Source organism: Drosophila yakuba, chromosome 3L (assembly GCF_016746365.2).
Source record: "Drosophila yakuba strain Tai18E2 chromosome 3L, Prin_Dyak_Tai18E2_2.1, whole genome shotgun sequence".
Taxonomy (NCBI): domain Eukaryota; kingdom Metazoa; phylum Arthropoda; class Insecta; order Diptera; family Drosophilidae; genus Drosophila; species Drosophila yakuba.
The window spans coordinates 9725565-9743742 of record NC_052529.2 but is presented as its reverse complement, the minus strand read 5'-3'; the positions used below and the strand labels follow the sequence as shown (position 1 = coordinate 9743742).

The 18178-nt window shown below is 47.6% G+C and overlaps 7 protein-coding genes and 1 non-coding gene across 8 annotated transcripts; 6 read left to right on the top strand and 2 right to left on the bottom strand.

The window, feature by feature from the left end:
* The first annotated feature begins 145 nt into the window (after positions 1 to 145).
* Positions 146 to 928, top strand: LOC6533527 (RNA guanine-N7 methyltransferase activating subunit). Its single transcript, XM_002094201.4, has 2 exons — positions 146 to 607; positions 666 to 928. Exons 1-2 carry the CDS (start codon positions 292 to 294, stop codon positions 854 to 856), a joined length of 507 nt encoding a protein of 168 aa, XP_002094237.1. The 5' UTR covers positions 146 to 291; the 3' UTR covers positions 857 to 928.
* LOC6533526 (protein ecdysoneless) lies at positions 891 to 3145 on the bottom strand. Its single transcript, XM_002094200.3, has 2 exons — positions 2807 to 3145; positions 891 to 2732 (listed from the first exon to the last, which is right to left on the bottom strand). The coding sequence occupies exons 1-2, from the start codon at positions 3084 to 3086 to the stop codon at positions 961 to 963; spliced, it is 2052 nt and encodes a 683-aa protein (XP_002094236.1). The 5' UTR covers positions 3087 to 3145; the 3' UTR covers positions 891 to 960.
* A 603-nt stretch (positions 3146 to 3748) lies between these two features.
* Positions 3749 to 4899, top strand: LOC6533525. Its single transcript, XM_002094199.4, has 2 exons — positions 3749 to 3882; positions 3948 to 4899. Exons 1-2 carry the CDS (start codon positions 3853 to 3855, stop codon positions 4809 to 4811), a joined length of 894 nt encoding a protein of 297 aa, XP_002094235.1. The 5' UTR covers positions 3749 to 3852; the 3' UTR covers positions 4812 to 4899.
* A 271-nt stretch (positions 4900 to 5170) lies between these two features.
* Positions 5171 to 6502, top strand: LOC6533524. The gene is made up of 2 exons (XM_002094198.2): positions 5171 to 5196; positions 5869 to 6502. Exons 1-2 carry the CDS (start codon positions 5171 to 5173, stop codon positions 6500 to 6502), a joined length of 660 nt encoding a protein of 219 aa, XP_002094234.2.
* Positions 6503 to 6725: 223 nt separating this feature from the next.
* LOC6533523 lies at positions 6726 to 7757 on the top strand. The gene has a single exon (XM_002094197.4). It carries the CDS (start codon positions 6746 to 6748, stop codon positions 7685 to 7687), a length of 942 nt encoding a protein of 313 aa, XP_002094233.1. The 5' UTR covers positions 6726 to 6745; the 3' UTR covers positions 7688 to 7757.
* Positions 7742 to 10772, bottom strand: LOC6533522 (major royal jelly protein 1). Its single transcript, XM_002094196.4, has 3 exons — positions 10247 to 10772; positions 8891 to 9087; positions 7742 to 8381 (listed from the first exon to the last, which is right to left on the bottom strand). Exons 1-3 carry the CDS (start codon positions 10685 to 10687, stop codon positions 7838 to 7840), a joined length of 1182 nt encoding a protein of 393 aa, XP_002094232.1. The 5' UTR covers positions 10688 to 10772; the 3' UTR covers positions 7742 to 7837.
* Positions 10773 to 11749: 977 nt separating this feature from the next.
* On the top strand, positions 11750 to 11821 carry Trnac-gca. Its single transcript has one exon. It is a non-coding gene; the product is annotated as a tRNA-Cys (tRNA).
* Positions 11822 to 14513: 2692 nt separating this feature from the next.
* On the top strand, positions 14514 to 16030 carry LOC6533520 (protein yellow). Its single transcript, XM_002094195.3, has 2 exons — positions 14514 to 15421; positions 15485 to 16030. Exons 1-2 carry the CDS (start codon positions 14569 to 14571, stop codon positions 15778 to 15780), a joined length of 1149 nt encoding a protein of 382 aa, XP_002094231.1. The 5' UTR covers positions 14514 to 14568; the 3' UTR covers positions 15781 to 16030.
* Positions 16031 to 18178: the final 2148 nt, after the last annotated feature.

The window sequence follows — 18178 nt, the reverse complement described above, 5'->3', positions numbered from 1 at the left end:
GATTCGGTGATTTTTAGTTTGTAAAACATTGCTAAAAATTAACATTATTAATTACTAGGCAACGTTTACATGTTGTTAATTTAATAATTTTCTCAACTTCTTTTGATCTATATATATCATATATATTACATATGTTAATGGTGAATAGTGAAACATTTGTTTTGATAACGTGACCAGACCAAAGTCACAGTGACTAAACAACCGGTGCTGAACGCATCAACAGCTGTGTTGGGCGCACTTCCATATGAAAAATACAGTCAAAGGGAATTTATTTGTATAAATCTCGGAACAATGGTGGACCCCAACCGAAAGATAAACCGTCTGGTCGAAAGGGACGCGAACTTTCTGGAGTCCTGCGAACTTGAGTTCGCAGACCGCTTCACCGACGACGACCCAGAGTTCATGGCGCACTGCAGCAAGCCTGTGCCGGAACCGCCAATCGTGGAGAACTGGATGGGCGGAGGTGGCGGCGGTTTCCAGGGCGGAGGAGGCGGTGGTCATCCTTATCACAATCGCTACAACGGACATCGCAGAGGAGGCGGCGACAGGGGCTGGCAGCGACGAGGAGGAGCTGGCTACCACAACAACCAGGACCGGGGATTTATGGGTAATACCCGGGAAGCTCAGTTCCTATTTATAGCTTAACCACCCATTTATTCCCACAGACAATCGCCGCAACAACAGATACGATCCCAGGGAGCGCCGGGATCGGTATGAAGGAGGTGGAGGCTCCGGAGGATCTGGGGGCTACAAACGCTCACATGATCATAACCAAAGGAATGATCCTCCCAACAACGAACCACCCATGAAGGTCAGACGCGACTATGGAAACTTTGTGCCTGCATCCAAGGATTAGTTATCAAAAATAGCAATTAAGCATACTCCCCATATTACATTGAAATATTCACATTGACGTTTATTTAATGGACTTAACGACTAGACTAATTCCTGTAATCCCGCTTACACGGCCGATTCGGATATATCCTTATGCTCCATGTCCTCGCCAGCTGACATGCCTACGCCCATGGCGCTAAACAGATTGGAAACAGGACCTGCGCCGCCCACCTGCGATTGGTAGCTATCCATCATGTTGCGCAGCGTGTTCACGTTTATATTGATGGGCTCAAAGTCCTCAATGTCGTCGAAATCATCCTCATCCGCCTTTGGGGGAGCCTTCTTGCCGTGGAAGGATTTGCCCACGCTGGTCTGCGCCAACTCGCGGTCCATCTGCTCCATGTACGATTGGATCTGTCGGTCGAGTGGGAACACACTGCCACCGCCAGAAAGCGAATTAAGATTTCTCTCCATATCGTCCTCGTCTGCGTAGTCACTCATCTCTGAGGTGGAGTCCCAGTTGTCTTCGGGTATTACAAAGTCCAAGAAATTCCGCACATGTGTGCTGTCCGGTTCCTCTGGCTGGATAACGGAATTTCGCTGGCAAGCCTTGCGCATGGAGGGATTCTTCTTGACCTTCGCCCCCAGTCCTGTGGAACTCTTGGCCTGTGGCGGCGGCTCGTCGTCGTCAGAGTCCAGCTCCGGCTCCTCAAGCCCGCGGTGCTCAATGCCTTCGTAGTTGGACTGTCGATCTAAGAACTCTGCCAGCTGCTTGGTGAACTCCTCGGCATTCATTTGTCCGTTTGGCTTGTAGAGCTTCTTGGGTCCGTAGCGATCCTGCAGCATGGAGTCCAGATCCTCAGCGCTGATATTCAACCACTCATCCGAGTCGCTGGGCTGCAGGTTGTTCTCCTCATCGCGCAGCTCCTCCGAAGCAGCCTCCGCTGGATGGAGCAAGAGATCTAGGATCTCTGCGCCCGCTCTGGAGGCTGTGCGGAAACGCTCCTGGTTGCCATGGAAATACTCTTTGGCCTTGTTCAGCAGCGCCTGGTACTCGGCACTGCCCTCGATGTTGTCCCGGAAGTAGCCCTTGCTCTGCAAGCTCCGCAGATACGATCGCCATGCAGGAAGATCTTCCAGCTTTTGGCCCTCTATCCGCTTGGCTTGAGTGGCCAGGATCTCCAATCCACTGGCCAGCTTCAAGCCCAAGAGTTGCTCCTTATACCGTTCCGGTTCGTTTACAGGATCTGTGAGATGCCAACCGAGTCTCTTCTCGGGAAGATACTGCTGGTGCGACAACATGGCGTACAGGCAGCGGGTGAAACGCACGTTGGTGCGCACGCGTGTTGCCTCCGGTGGGAAATAACGCATGGTGCGAAGGGCCTTGACGTCCAGGGAGTCCCGTTCGCAGAAAGCCCGAACCGCCGAGGAGAGTAGCCTTGGCTTTTGTTTCAGAAGCTGTGCCGCGCTGTGCGGGAGTTCCAACACCTGGCGATGAATGGAGAAGTGCGGCTGAGCGATCTGGTACTCCTTCAGTCGCGCGTCAATGCATGACTGTATCTGCCGCGAGCAGCGATACAGGGTGGGATTCATTCGTATACGTTGTACAGCAGTTGCCATGGTTAGTGGCTCGTCCTGGCTGGTGGCGGCGGAGTTCTGGAGTAGCTGCAGGGCACCTCCGACCAGGTAAACGCGCTGCTCGCAAGTTTCCGGAGACGCCCAGTCGGGCAGGGCATCCGCCGCCTCGATGAGCAGGAACTCGCCATCTGAATCGCTCACCCGTGCAATGCAGTCACCGCGAGCACGTGTGATCTCCGTGAGCAGATAGACAACGAACCACTCGTCGCTGATGTTGTCGCCATAGTGGGTAACGCCGTGGAAGTGCGGTGGGAGGTCGCCTGGGCGGGGACATGGAAATGGATGATTTAGAATGCAGAAATGAAGCTATTTATAGAACACATTGTGCGCATACCCAGTTCCGCCTCCTGCTCCGGGTTCGTTTCCTCGTTCAGCAGGCGCTCTTCGGCGCTGCCCAGCCGCACCTGCAGCTGAAACTCGTCCTTGTGCCACAGATAGCTGCGCTCCAAGGACTTCTCCCTAACAATGGCCGAGATCTCGTTGCGGATCTGGAGCATCAGTTTGCGCAGCGCGCCTTCATCTTCTACGTTGTCGGGGATCTTGGGAAATATGTAGTACTCCACGAAGTCCTCCTCGCGGACGAACTCCAGATTGCTGCCTGGGATCTTGGTCATCCTTTGTCCTTTTGCTCCTCCTCCTTTTTTTTATTTGTTAGGGCGTTAGAGCTGACACTATCGACTGGAGCTCGTGGGCTCAGCCTGGCTATCGTATAAAGAAGTGCGTTCACACTGGGCACGCAGTTGGGCGGGTGCGCCGCATCAATAGTGCGGTGAATGACGTGGCTAAGTGCTTAGCGGTGACCTAACCCATTGCCGTTATTCAACTTGGCGAATATTCATGAATATTTCAAAACAAATTGAAGCGGAACTCAATTACAGACATTAACATATTAAGATTAAAAATGTAGATATACGTATAATTGGCATTTAAGTACATTGCTTTACGATAAGTGCTTATTTACAAATGGAATGCTTGTGGTCAGTTTTATTGAAAGAAATGGTATACAAATATTTATCCGAAAGCACTTAAAAGTGCTCTGAATACCGTTTTGTTTACTGCTTAAACAGCCACTCGACTCAAATCTAGTTGAACCATTTTCTAGTAAATATGGTTCACTCACTCATCATTGCGGCATTCCCCATCCGTGTAGTTGTTGTAATTAGAAACGTCGCTGCGATTGCCACTTTGCCCAACTCCCATCGACTTTTGAAAGTTGATAGACAAACAAACACACAAAAGATATAAAATGCTATCTAAAGTCTGCTATTTTGGGGCTTTTATTGCTGTCACCACAAGAGTCTGAAATCAGACAATCGAAGATTCTCGTGCAAGTTGGACCAAAACTAACCAGAAACAAAGACAAAAAAGGAATACATTGTCATGTTCTTGAAAAAACTATTAGTGAGCGTGGTAGGGATTTTTGTACTCTTAAATGAGATAAATGTATATGCATTTCATTTCTATTTACCCCACAGTTACTGCTCAACCTGGTGGCCTTTCTGATGGGCGCCACTGTGACCACACGACGCATCCAACCGCGGGAGACGAACTCCTGCGAGGGCCGCCAGAGTCCGGGACCCATCTGTGAGTCCTGTGAGCTGCTGGCCACCTGTGTGCGCCACTCCAACGGATGGGTGAACATCCCCGTGGAGTCGTGCGACGTGGCGAATGGATACTACTGCAATGCTCGACTGGGCAGCTGCACCAACGATACGGGGCCGTGTCATCCGTTTGGGATAGAGGGCAACTTCCAGTGCACCTCGCAGGGCATCTTTCCGGATCCGTACGACTGCCAGAAGTACCACATGTGCTACTTCGTGGGCGCCACTCTGGTGGCTGCTGCCGTGGATTGTGGCAACGACAAGGCCTTCGATGCGCGGACTGGCCAGTGCACTTTGACCCTGACGGACTCCGTCTGCCTGCAGCGACAGTACTACTGCCCCAGTGCCGGACACGTGGCAGCCTGGCCCACTAACCCCAATATCTTCTACGTCTGCAAGTCGACGGTTAACCAGAACCTGAACGACACCATCGTCATCTATCCCTCGCTGCACAGGTGCAACGATGGCGAGACCTTCGTGGACTACGTCTGCCGCAGCGGCTCGAATATCCTGCCGCCCACTACCGATGATCCTTCCGTAATCATTGAGGATCCCAACGACGACGACTTCTCGGTGCTGCCCAATAGCTGCCAGCACGTGGGCTTGATGGCCGATGGCAACGACTGCCGCAAGTACTACTACTGCTCAGCTCTGAATGGCACCCTGCGGCACATGGACTGCCCCAATGGGACCTTCTACCGCCCCGAGCTGTCCTCCTGCGTCCTGGGAAGCTGCTAGGGCAGATGTTCCCCCCTATTTTATTTATTCTTCACGGGATTATATTACATTGGACTACATTTAATAAACAAGTCATGTTTACTAACGACGTGAATTTTTAAATTTCTATTGCGGTAATTATGAGTTTGATCATATGGATCGAGTTAGTTTTTTATCTTTTCAATATAACTGCAATGAAGATGAAATTAATTTTGGGCTTCAAGTTGTCTTTGTTCTTCATAATGTCATATATGTTCAAAAGAATGACTTTTTCTGTACAACATTGCAGTTTATCTATTAATTATACCGAAACATTCTCCATCTGGTTATGAGGTACTATATAAGGTGGAGTAAAGAGGAATATTTGGAAAGTTTGCAACATGGATTCATCTCTGCTGTTTATCTGGCTCCTAATTATACCCGTTACTCGTAGAGTAAAAGGGTATACTAGATTCGTTGAAAAGTATGTAACAGGCAGAAGGAAGCGTTTCCGACCATATAAAGTATATATATTCTTGATCAGGATCAATAGCTGAGTCGATTTGGCCATGTCCGTCTGTCCGTCCGTCTGTCTGTCCGTCTGTCCGTCTGTCTGTCTGTCCGTCCGTATGAACGCTGTGATCTCAGGAACTACAAAAGCTCGAAAGTTGAGATTAAGCGTACAGACTCCAGAGACATAGACGCAGCGCAGTTTGTCGATTCATGTTGCCACGCCCACTCTAACGCCCACAAACCGCCCAAAACTGCCACGCCCACACTTTTGAAAAATGTTTTGAAATTTTTTCATTTTTATATTGGTTTTGTAAATTTCTATCGATTTGCCAAAAAACTTTCTGCCACGCCCACTCTAACGCCCTCAAACCGCCCAAAGCTGCTACGCCCACACTTTTGAAAAATGTTTTGAAATTTTTTCATTTTTGTATTGGTTTTGTAAATTTCTATCGATTTGCCAAAAAACTTTCTGCCACGCCCACTATAACGCCTACAAACCGCCAAAAACTGTGTTTAAGACTCTCCTTCTCCCTTCCACTAGCTGAGTAACGGGTATCAGATAGTCGGGGAACTCGACTATAGCGTTCTCTCTTGTTTTCCTCCTGTTTCAAATGGGAAAAGGGTTGGAGAACGGCAGTTATCGAGAGCAGAGATTGGATGCAGCTACTGAATCCTGTCCAGATGATTTCTACTTCAATGAAACTATCAAAGCCTGCGTCTCTACAGACAGTACGAGTTGTACTAATCACCAGATCGCCAAATGTCCGATGGCCACAGAGGTGGATAAGTATTGCCTGTGCCTGGATAAGCACCTCCAGATCTGGCAGTGTCCCGAAGGAGCCTACTTCGATGCCAATCGATTGGTCTGCAGGATGGGCACCGTTGAGTGCCAGGAGGAGTATGCTGCCTCCGCATGTCCCAACAGCACTGCAAACGATGTCTTTTGCCTGTGCATCGATGGAAAATGGCAACTTAACTACTGTCCCTCGGGTTACACCTATGATGCCAAGCTGGGGATTTGCCTAATGGCCGCCTCTGATGGCGGCGAGTTGCCCAGTTCGTCTGGAAAGTGTCAGCGATTTGGGTTGTTTGGGGATCCCGCCGACTGCTCGGGCTACTATCATTGCCGCGATAAGGGCAGTGATATTGAGTATTATAGATGCTCGGGCGGTACCATCTTCAATCTGATTTCTTTTGCGTGTGTCGCTGGTGCTTGTTGATAAGCTTAAAAACAATTTTCAATAAATTTCGGTTTTGATGACCATCTTGCACTAATTACAAACTTAGCTACGCTTAGTAAGTTTCCTAAAATTATTAGAACGTCGTAATGATTTTGGTTCCTTTTCAAGTCGATAATACTGTTTAGAGCTTATCTGTTTAATTAAGGAAAAGACACTTGTCTGGCTGATTAGGAGCTGCTATAAAAGCTAGTCCCACGGTTGACCTAGCCAACAGTCTCCAAGATGAGATCTTCAGTGCCGGTTTGTCTACTCCTGCTCGCCCTGGCCATCGGATCGGCTAGGGCCAATGCTAATCCCTGCCAAGATGTGCGCATTCCCGGCTTCGTTTGCCTGAACTGCACCACTTTGGGCTACTGCATCCGCGATGCCACCGGCAGCTGGGAAACGATTTCGATGCTGGGCTGCCAGTCGGAGTACAGTTTCTTTTGCAACGACGAGGGAACCTTCGGCTGCACCTTCCAGTCGCAGTGCCAGGTGCCCAAGAGGGGTCCCTTCAGCTGCCAGCAAGCGGGCTTGTTCCCGGATCCCTACGACTGCAGGAGGTACCACGAGTGCAGCGACCAGAGCGTGGACACCCCTCGACTCTGCTCCAACGGAGCGGGTTACTCCTCCCTCACCGGTACCTGCGTCCTTCCCCGGGAGAGTGAGCAGTGCACTCAGGAGCAGTTCACCTGCAGTCGTTCGGGTCAAGTGGGTGGATGGGCGGCTGATAGCAGGTACTTTTACGTCTGCGTTAATGACACGACCAACTCGCTGTATCCGCTGATGATGAAGTGCCGCGAGGGATTCGTCTTCAACAGCTACAGCTGTGTGCCTGACACCAGGAGCATGCGGATGCAGGCGAAGGAGTCTCACACGTGCATGAACAACGATAGGTACCCGTGTCCCTTCCGAACCTCTGAAATCGAATACTGCAAGTGCGTTGATGGGGAACTGGAGGTGATGACATGTCCCGCCGGTTTCCACATCGATGCTAGGATCATGACCTGCGTGTCTGAGAAAATCCATCAGTGCTCGGACTTTGAGGTTCTTAGCTGTCCCAATGTCTCCACCAAGGATGAGTATTGCATATGCATTGATCACCAGCTGCAGATCTATAGTTGTCCAAAAGGACAGTATTTCAATGCTGAGACTCTGAAGTGCCAAGCAGATGCAGAGGAATAACTTGTTTTCAAAGTCCCAATGTTGAAGATAAACCAAAAATAAACGGCCAAAACGTGCATAACTATAAACATTCACCAAATTTTAATAAGACCCAGTAACGACAACAATTCAGTTTCAATCTTAAGCCTAAGAAAGTGTGGGGATCCCGGTTCAATCGTCACATTCCCGCACCACAGGATGCAGGACGATCGAGGCTCCGTTGCAGCCCGTTCGATCCGAGATGAAGTCGTGGAAGTTGCTCTCCAGCGCCCACATGAAACGCTTGTGTCCCGGCAGGACTTGGGTGGACAGGCGGCAGTCGCCACCCCGCTGCACCTCCTGCAGATTGGCGGCCTTGAAGCAGGTCTCCGAGTCCCACAGGTAAATGTCGTTCTCGCCCTTGTAGCGGAAGAAGAGCGAGGTGCCACCGTCGGCGCCCAGGAGCACCGCCTGTTTGCCATAGGGCTTGGCACCCACGTCGATGATGGAGCCCGCTCCCTGGCCCACGCGCAGGTACTCTCCCTTGATGGAGTACAGACGGGGTGAGCTCAGGTAGCTGAAGAACAGGGTGGAGGTGCCGTCCGGCTTCGATGTGAGCGCCACGTACAGGACATCGCTGGTGGGGGCGGTCGCCTTGGGCAGGACAATGCGGTAGGACTTGTTGCCGGTGATGTCGTACACCAGGATACTGCGGGCTCCAGCGTCAGCCACATAGCTATGGTTGCAGGTAAAGGGAATATAAGGGAAATGAGATTAGATACCATGTACTATGCACCATGGGATTTTAATTGGTTGGCAGTGAATGGTATATGAGCCACACTTCTGGGAACTACCATGAGCAGATAAGATATGGGCTTCTAAGTAGCTAACTCCCTTTTAATTGGCTCAATGATCATTGATTGAAAGTATGATTAAAAGAGTACTTCAAGTGCACTCCAAACTCTTGATTCTGTTTGATGATTTCAACGAGTATTTATATATCATGAATGTATATCACATTGGATGCGCTCGTTGTACTAATGGAGATGTTTTTATATAAAATAATGGTTAGTAATTATGTTAATATCAATGTAAAGCGTGGTATTAATTTCATAGTTGAAATATTTTAAAAAGGTATTAAGTTCAGCTCATTTTACAGATAAAGTCTCCGCAAATTAAGCTTATATATATCCGAATAAATATAAAAGATTATAAAAGACTGAAAGAGTAGGTGATGGCACTCACACGAATGGCTTGTTGTCCTTGGAGTAGTCGACCACGATGAACTGCAGGCGGCTCTCGGAGGTGACCAGGTCGCTGAGGTCGATGCTCTTGACCACCTTGTTGTTGGCCGTGTTGATGGCCACGATCTTGGGACTGCACCTACGGATGGGCTGCTCCAGGGTGTTGACGATGCCCACGTCCAAGGCCCACAGAAGTCCCTGCGAACAATGAAACAATTATTAATTGCTATCAATTGCAGCTCATGTTGATTGTTTTTAATGTTTTCATTTGCTGGCGGGTAATTGAAATGTTGACGGCGTTAAAAATTCCACACTCGCAAATATGTGGCAAAAAAAAAAAAAGAAAAAAATGAGTATCAGCGAAAAGCACTGAATGGAAAATTGCGCAAATAAATAAATACAGTTGCCTCGCTTGTTTGCTGTTTGTTATTGTTTCGTCGACTTTTGTGTAAATAGAATAAAGAAATGATTTGCATAAATGCAGCTAAACGGGAATGGCATTTAAATGAGAACAAATTGACGCCGACAATAATTGAAGGAAATCATTAAGTTGCAGCCTATGCTCGGCATTGTAAGTAGTTCATTTGCATTGAGGCATAGATATCCATGTAAACATTGTGTAATATCATTGGATTATTATGGATGCGAATGCATCTGTCATTTAAAATTAAAACTTACAAGCTTTGAAGTGCAATCGAAATGCACAAAACAAGGTTGGATGGCCTGTTCCGGGCATTTCCGAATTATTTCCGAGAACTTTTCACTGCATTTACATGCCAGTTTTCAGCTGCAGTCCTCGCCTTTTACAATATTCCATTTACCCAACCACTTTTTCAGCCGTTTATTCTACCCGTGGTAGAATTGGCGCCACCAATTGCCAGGCATGAATTTTATTTGGAGCTCTTCGCTTTTGTCGCCCCGTTTATTTGATTAAAAAAGCAATTTTTGGTCGACAGCGACGATGGCCGCTTAAAAAGGCTGCTCTGCAAGGGATTAATGCGAAAAGGATACCCTGGAGTAAAACTCTTGATTCTGATCGACTTTGTAGGGGCTAGCTGTGCACGAAAATTTAAGACTGCTTCAACGCATTAACTTTTTCATTCGGCAATCAGTAAAATTCGTTTTTAGAAAAAAGCCTGTTCCCCTAAGAGCATACCCATGCTACCCTTTAATATACCCGCGATAAAAATATAAATTAAGCATTTAGCAGGAATCAAGGAGGAAGTGGGTCAAAAGTGCTATGCCGCCATGGTGGCCAAAAAAAAGCAGTCCGTAATTAAAGGCAGAAATGGCAGTTTGGATGAGCCCCAAAAAAAAAAGCTGAGGACCAAACAATACAGGCGTTAATTGCACTCACGTTCTGATCGACGGCTATGTCCACGACGGACTGGAGCGCCTGGCAGTTGCCCTCCTCCTGGATGGCCCAGCAGGGATAGGGTGCGATCTTGGTCAGGCATTCGCCCTTCTTCAGATTGACCTTGCCGAGGGTGAAGGGCACGCCCTGCTTGTATCTGGGCAGGGCCACGAACGCCGAATCCCGCTGCAACTGGGCCCGGGTCACGATCACGTTCCGGGGCACATATCGGCCGGACTGGACGTAGATGTTCTTGGTGGACTCACAGGGCCAGTGGAGGCTGCTGCCACTCAGCTGGAAGGTCAGTTCGCTCAGCGGATTCTTGTCGCACTTGCTGCCCCCAATGGAGTTGGACGCATCCGTCGATTCGTCGGTGGAGGAGCTGTATCCTGCCAGGACCACCGAAACGGAGGCGACGAGGAGCAGCAGATGAAGCTGCGACATTTTCGGGGTTTTCTTTCTGCGCTTTCCACAAAGTGAGCTTCTGCACTCGACTTGATTCACCACCACGTTGGCCAGAACATAAAACTGTCTGAGCGACGGCAGACCTGCAGTTATATATATTATACGCGACGACTTTTGCAGCCGGCATCTGGAGCGTGTTGCAGCAAGGTCGTTAGATGCTTGACATGGGGGGGAACAAGTGTCTGTCTGCTGGCGTGGTCACCGGTTACCACCCAGCCAGCACGTCTGGCCTACGCCGGAAATCGGCCAGAACTCTAAGCCAACTTGCAAACACTCGGTTTCTTAGCAATGCGGAAACCGATGCGGAAAACAAATGCAAATGTAACCCCTTCTATAATGTGATGATCTGGATTATTTGTACTTTTCTTAAGCACTTTAAATACATTTTCTAGATTTTTACTTCAATTGTTTTGTCTTAATAACAGTTTGTGAATAGCTGCTTGTACAATGCCTAATTAATCGCTTCTAATCTTTTTATAACTTTATAACTATTTTCCCAATATCAGTTTGTACCCTGATGATAGCTAATAATAGATAATTAGCTAAAGTTGGGCAATCCGCTTCTGTCACTCATCGATCGCTTCTGCATTCGAAGGAGCAGCAAGTTACAGCCCTTGGCAGGCAAAGTTCAGGGGTCACTGCGAAACTGTTGCCAAAGTGGCCCAAAAGTTCAATATCAATGCTGACGTCTGTGACCTGCATTTCAGCGACCGAGAAAGTTTCATCTACTTGGCTTGTGTTGTTACCAGCTATTTTGGCTGACAAAAACATCTGTCAGCCCGCCTGCAGCTATCAGTTTGCTTTCGGAGTTTGGGCGCGAAAGGAGAAAGTTCGGGTAGATGGGGCACATTATTGGCAGATAAGATTGCAAGTTGCTGGAGAATCATGGGAGCCCCACAGTCGTGTGATTCACACCCAACAGTTTCGCAAAACCGTTTCATTTCAGTTTGATTTCATTTCTATTTTAAGATAAATGCAAGGGCGGCATTTTATCTGAGTTGGGAACTTTAAAAGGCGCTCCGAGTTCGGGCAAATCAAGTCGGGGGTATAGCTCAGGGGTAGAGCATTCGACTGCAGATCGAGAGGTCCCCGGTTCAAATCCGGGTGCCCCCTGGAACCACATTTTTGATCATATTTTTTTGTGGCCTGCTCTAAGGCTCTTTGTGAACTTGGGTGGTTTTCAGGGCGATGGAATTAAAGGTGTATCCGCCAGACGTGGCCGATGAACCCGCAAAAAACCCTCGCAGCGAATAAAAATGCTTTGACACATTCGAGTGGGCGGAGGAGGTGTTGGTGTCCAGCTGCCGAGTCCTTTGTTTGGCCGGCGCCATTGTGGGAATGGAGCAGCACGTGCATCGAATTATGGCCAGCAGTGGGCTTACATTAAATCACAAAATGTTTAATCTTCTTACAGCAAATAAGTTTTCCCAGCAAATGACCATCGGCGGGTCAACATTTTGATAACCCTTTCATCGGAGGTCAGACTGTCGGCTCCTTCCGCATGCGGGAATGAGTTTGGACCGGTCCTGTCTATAATGCCAAATTACATGCAGATTGAATTTTTGTGAATTTCGATTCAATAAACTGCCACAAGTCGCCCTCACCCGATCGTAATCCCCGAATTTATGGCACACACATGCCCAAAAGCAGGCGGATGTGATTGTGTGTGTGTGGGCGGGATTGTCAGTCAGGCCAACATCTACGGTGAATCTGTAGATAAATATTTATGTAGATAAATATCCAACATAAATAAAAGCAAAGTATGCAAATGGAAATTTAACGATGCTAAGACTCTTTTACTCTGAAAAGAAAGCCCACAGATGCGATTATTACAATCAGCAAAAGTATATTCATCTCTAGTCTTTAAATGATTATGATAAGGTAGTGCACTAAGACCCATCACAGTTCGCAACATATTCCATAAATATGGAAATATTTTCCCCTTGATATCGACAGATGCGTACAAATGCGTAAAACGTAAAATTCTTATTGATAGCATTGGTTGTGTGCAAAAAGTGAATATTCCATATGCACACCAGATAGCAGCAGGGTGCCAAGAGCAATTTGTCGGCGAGTCAGAATGAAACGAGCCAGCCAAATGAATTCAATTATTGCAAAACAATTAAACTAAGATGGGCCACTGGATAAAGGCAATAATTTATGGCGATTGCAAAAGGTTAAGAGCCAATGTGGACAACTTTAAGCAGACGTAAACAAAACTTGGCCGACGAAAGAAAGCCAGCAAAGTGAAAGCAAAGCACATAAATTAGGCGAGCGGCGAATTGTATGGGAAGATTAACTTTAAGCGCAGCTGATGACTTTGTAATACCCTGTACTATCTGTAAACCTCTGCAAGCTTTATCTAAAAACCAATTTAAATCTAGTTTTACCGATCAAAAGAACCATGTTTCTTTTCGAGTAAGGATATTTAATCATATAAATACTTCTTAAAAAACAGTCACATATTTTATATTAAGTGACTTATTGCCCACCCTGGAGTTCAGCATTTCCAAAAAAGTTTGTCCGAAGTTTTCATTTAATTTATGTGAAATTCCCGGTAAAGAAAATCGCTTTTCTCAGCACAAAGTTAAAAAAGCATAAACCTCATTTGGCCCATTTACCAAAACAAATCAAACGTGACCACAGACAATTCTTTTTGCGCGTTTTTTCACTGCTGCGGGACAGCAAAAAAAAATCGCTAATTATTGGCTTATTTGCGTTTTCAATTGGATTTTTATTGGCACATATATAAAAAGGTGAACTTTGCTTTGCGGAGCGCGGGAAAGTGCGAGCGCGTTTTAAAGAAGTCGCACATAATCCCCGACTTTGCCAAATGACGCATACACCCCGTTAGCGGGCAATAAACCAAAAACTGTCAATGTAATGTGTGGAAAACGGCCTGCGGAAAGTGGGGCCATGGTTTTCCCGACCAGTGGATGGTTTCCCCAGCTAATGGGGGTCAGTCGGCAGTCTCTTATCTACCCCCAGAAAAGTTTTTGTTGTGTGGCTTTTTGTGGGAGGTAAGTGTTTACATAAATTATGTCAGATGAGTAGCCCGGAAATGCTTGTCATCAATTTTTTTTCGCTCCATCTATGTATGTGCGCTTGTCTCGTATAAATCATTCCGGGGGGGTGGTGGGAGTGGGTGGAAAAGCCAACCGGAATGCGGGTTTCGGCTGACAATTTAACATGCCAAACACGTTGGTTTTGGTTTGGGGCGATTCCGGGTTGTCGTCTGCCCGTATCGAGGGCCTTAACCTATTTAGGGGCAATTACGGTGATGGAAATGGCAAAATGGCCTGGGAATTCTGCAGGGAAATCCCGGGTATACTGAGATTTTTCTCTCACTCTTCCTTCCAATCACACTGTATTGGCAAAATCACAGATTGAGGTCAGTCATTCTATTGCCGGCAATTAATTAGCTAAAAATATCTACGGCAATCTGCAGACGCTTCTTGGGCTTCCGTTTTCAATTGACTGCAGTAATTGCAATGCCACTTAGTTAGTCGATTGGATAATTGGATGAGGAATGTGCCCTTAGCCTTGGTCCTTTAGCTCCTTGGGAGAACTTCTTGGGCTTCTGTCCTAGAATAGCTGGGTAATAGTTGTATAATGAATTGTTCATATTAATAGCACAATTTGAAGATTCCATTTCAACTATGAATGCAATTAGTTTTTAAACGCGTTTGCTGGTAAACTCTGGCCAAGGTTATGTCGCTCGCAAAAAATCAGTTGCGAGGCACGTTGCCGTTTGCTGGTCAGATTCTATGTGGTGTTGGGTTATATAAGCACGCCACTTGGCCAAATTGGGGAGCAGAACGCGAACGTCGTTGCCACACCATTAACAATTTGCTGCCACAATGAGACTGCACTTGGTCCTGATCCTTGGATTTTGCCTGGCTGGATGGGCCCGTTCGCAGGGCACTAAGTACGGATTGTGGACTCCGGATCGGGCGCACTCCGATTCCCAGCCCATCCAATGGACGGGTGGTCAGTTCGAGTTCCCTTGCGCCAGCACCAAGTCGCTCTTCAAGAGCTCCGGAAAGTTCATACCCAAGAATGTGATTGCCACGCGTGCCCAACTCATTGGAGACACCATCTATCTGGCTCTGCCGCGCTACAGGAAGGGAGTTCCGGCCACGCTGGTGAAGACCAGTGCCAAGCCGGGCACCTGCTCCACCACCTTCAAACCCTATCCCTGTTGGGATCTTCAGGAGGAGGGCAACTGCAAGGCGCTGCAATCGGTGGTGGATCTGGTGGTGGACCAGAACGAGGTGCTCTGGGTCTTGGACACGGGTATAGTAAACACTCTGGAGACTCCGGTGCGCAAGTGTCCACCGAAAGTGGTGGCCATGTCGGTGAAAACGGGCAAGGTGCTGAAGACCGTCTCACTGGAGGGTCTGACTTCCAGCAGTTCCCGTCTCCAATATCTGGTGGTGGACTATGCTCCGGATGGCGGCTGCTTTGTCTATGTCAGTGATGCCGCCAATCGGGCCATCATCGTGTACAATCTCCAGGCGGACAGGGGATTCAGGGTGGTGCTGCCCAAGGCCGTAACCGCCGGCTGTCGGTCGAGGGATGTCCTCTACATAGCCCTCATCCGCAGGGATTGCGGCTCCACGGAACTGTACTTCACGTACCTGAGCACCAGCAAGCTGTTCTCTCTGAAGTCGGAGTACCTGAGGAGTGGAGTGGCCGATGGACGCATCTTGGGTGAGTTTGGTTTGGATACTTATCTAGAATATTAAATGATTAATTTTGTTGTATTCCTTGCAGATCTCGGCAAGAAGCCCAGTCGCATGGTCATCATTGGCACGGACAACGGCTCGGCGATCTTCTTCCGTAACGAAGGCGACGCCGAGGTGTACCGCTGGGACACGAACTCCACGTTTGCGGAGGCCAACTTCAAGCCGGTTTACCGCAGCCAGACCTGCCAGCTGGTGACCCACGCGGTGCCCGATTACAAGCGGAATACGATGCGAGTCCTGCAGAGCAACTTCCCGGATTACATGCAGAACCGTGTGGGATGCGGCGCCATCCAGCAGCTGGGTCTGATGCAGGGCTGTTGGTAAACCACCACTTTGGTCACCACTCGTCTCCCACAAGCCAATCCGATCCAGTAGACTCCAAACTAAAAGCTGAAAAAAAAACTGAAAGTGCCATTGCAGTTAGATTGGCAATAGCCGAGAACGCGTCGCTTTTATGGGCCCTCGAGTATTGGTATTTGCATTTGGTATTCGTGTTTTGTACATAAACTAACGACTTTGGTCGCTATTGTTGTTATCTAAGCTAAGCAAATAAACGTTTCATATTCGTACGGAACGAGAGGAGTAAATATTTTTGGGGCTACTGTCGCTGATAAGTCAAATATAGTTGGCATAGTACTATATGCTATATGTAAATTGTGAGTCCACATGTGCATGAACTGCATTTCTTCAACGATTTTATTGCTGAATATACATTACCTTTTTACAAATCTGAACTTTATCTGTTACTTTTGCCGACAAGCTTACGTTGCCATAAAACTTGCGAAAAACAGCGACACTAATTAAGCTAATTGGATGTCCTCCTGTACTACTAAAGTACTCAGTTGCCTCGAACAAACTGCTCTTCTTCGCCTTTCACTGGCGGAAAATCGAGAGGATCGAACTTCGCAACCTGGAGATGTTGGGTGTGGAAAAGGCCAGATAAGTGTTAATTGGAAGTTGTCTGATAAATTGCACGGCATCGCTTGCAGTGGCTTCCGATTCCGTATATTCCGTATATTCCGTTGGAAAAACAGCCGCAAGGCGCCGCGGGAAATTGCGCTCGATATAAAATCAATTAATCAGCAACTCTGTCTGTGCGCCGCGAGTGTGACCTTTGCCCCGGGGGGCTGCGCTATGGCTTCATGGCGTGTTAACTACGCCCACTCGCAGTCTGGAGTGGATGATGGGCTGCACCCATAGAGCCCCAATAAATGTGACAATGCCACCCAGCTGTGCTCCAAAAATACCAAACGGAATAAAAGTCACCCGCATCAACTCCAATCCCTCGTGGACTCGGAAATGCTGGGAGTGGGAGCAGCTGCCACCGAAAAGGCCATGATAAACTTGTCTCCTCTCGCTTGATTTACAAATGCTAAACGTGGGTGTTTTTGGCCTTCAAAGAGCCGGGCAAGAGTTTATTTCACAATCAAAACAAAGAGTGGGAAGAGCTTAAATGAGCTTGCAGCTTTGATGCCGAACCAAAACGTAAGAAACTAACAGTCGGAAATATTAAAAACCATAACAATTTTTCTGGGTAAACAAACCTTAGGTCCGAAAAAGGTAATACCAAAATAATAACTTTACCTAATTGGGTCTGAATGGGAGAATTTGTTTTTATTTGGTCCGGAAGGTATATGAGTTGATGTGGAAATGACAGATAAGCTCCAAACTGAGTAGCTTCATAACTCATTAATTTTTAGAGTTCAACGAACAAAATCCCTTCCCAAGGGACATCACAAAGTATTTACTTTGATGTGACGAAATACACAATAAGTATATTTGTTGAAGTACCGGAAAGATAACTGGAGCCCGCAGACAGTCGGTTTTGAGGCCTTCTGTGTCAAAAACAAAAACCGAATGCTGCGAAGGCGGCAAAAAGGCCGTCAAAAGGCAGTCAAAGGAACGTCAGGAACGAAAGCATAAGTCCCGACGGGAGTGACAAACGATTTTCCGCTGCACAGGTTTTCCCCCCAGCCTCAGCTTTCTCAGACGAGGAGATGCACAAAAAAAACCTGGGCTGTAATTAAATTATGCCCCGAAAAGCCGTATGAATATTTTAATACTTCCTGCACACTTTCAAAGGGGCGCAGCCAAGTGGAAAGCCCTGAAGTTGTGGAACTTTTAAAGCCCCTTAAATTTGCACACAACAATTACTTGGGAAGCACAAGTTAAGCTTGCCGGACATTTCAGAGATGTCTAAAGCCACTTTAAAGCCTCCGCCGCCAGGATAAATCAACTTCAATTCGCAGGAGATTGACAGACGAGAGAGAGTTCCTACGCCTCGGCACCCAAACTGACTGAGTGACTGGGGACTAGGGACTAGGGACTAGGGACTAGGGACTAGGGACTAGGGACTAGGGACTAGGGACTAGGGACTAGGGACTAGGGACTAGGGACAGGGACTGTCAAAATGCCACCACCGAAACCTTGAACACAAAAGGACCTTCTCAGACCCAAAGGAGCGCCCACTTGAAGTGGGTTTGACAGCGAATGGCAGCTTCCCTCAAATGCTTTGATTTCTTTTGTACTCCATCGCCTGAATGGGACAAAACATTCGAGGCACCACTTCTACGGTTAATCGAAAAGCGAGAAAATCGACAGAGCATCGAGCTCTAGTGGAAAATTGCAAATGAAAGCGTGAACACGAAGCGCAAATAAATCTGTTAACAAAATATCAACAACTTTCGCCGGCAGCTGTGCCACCTCCAAGGCGCCTTTAAAG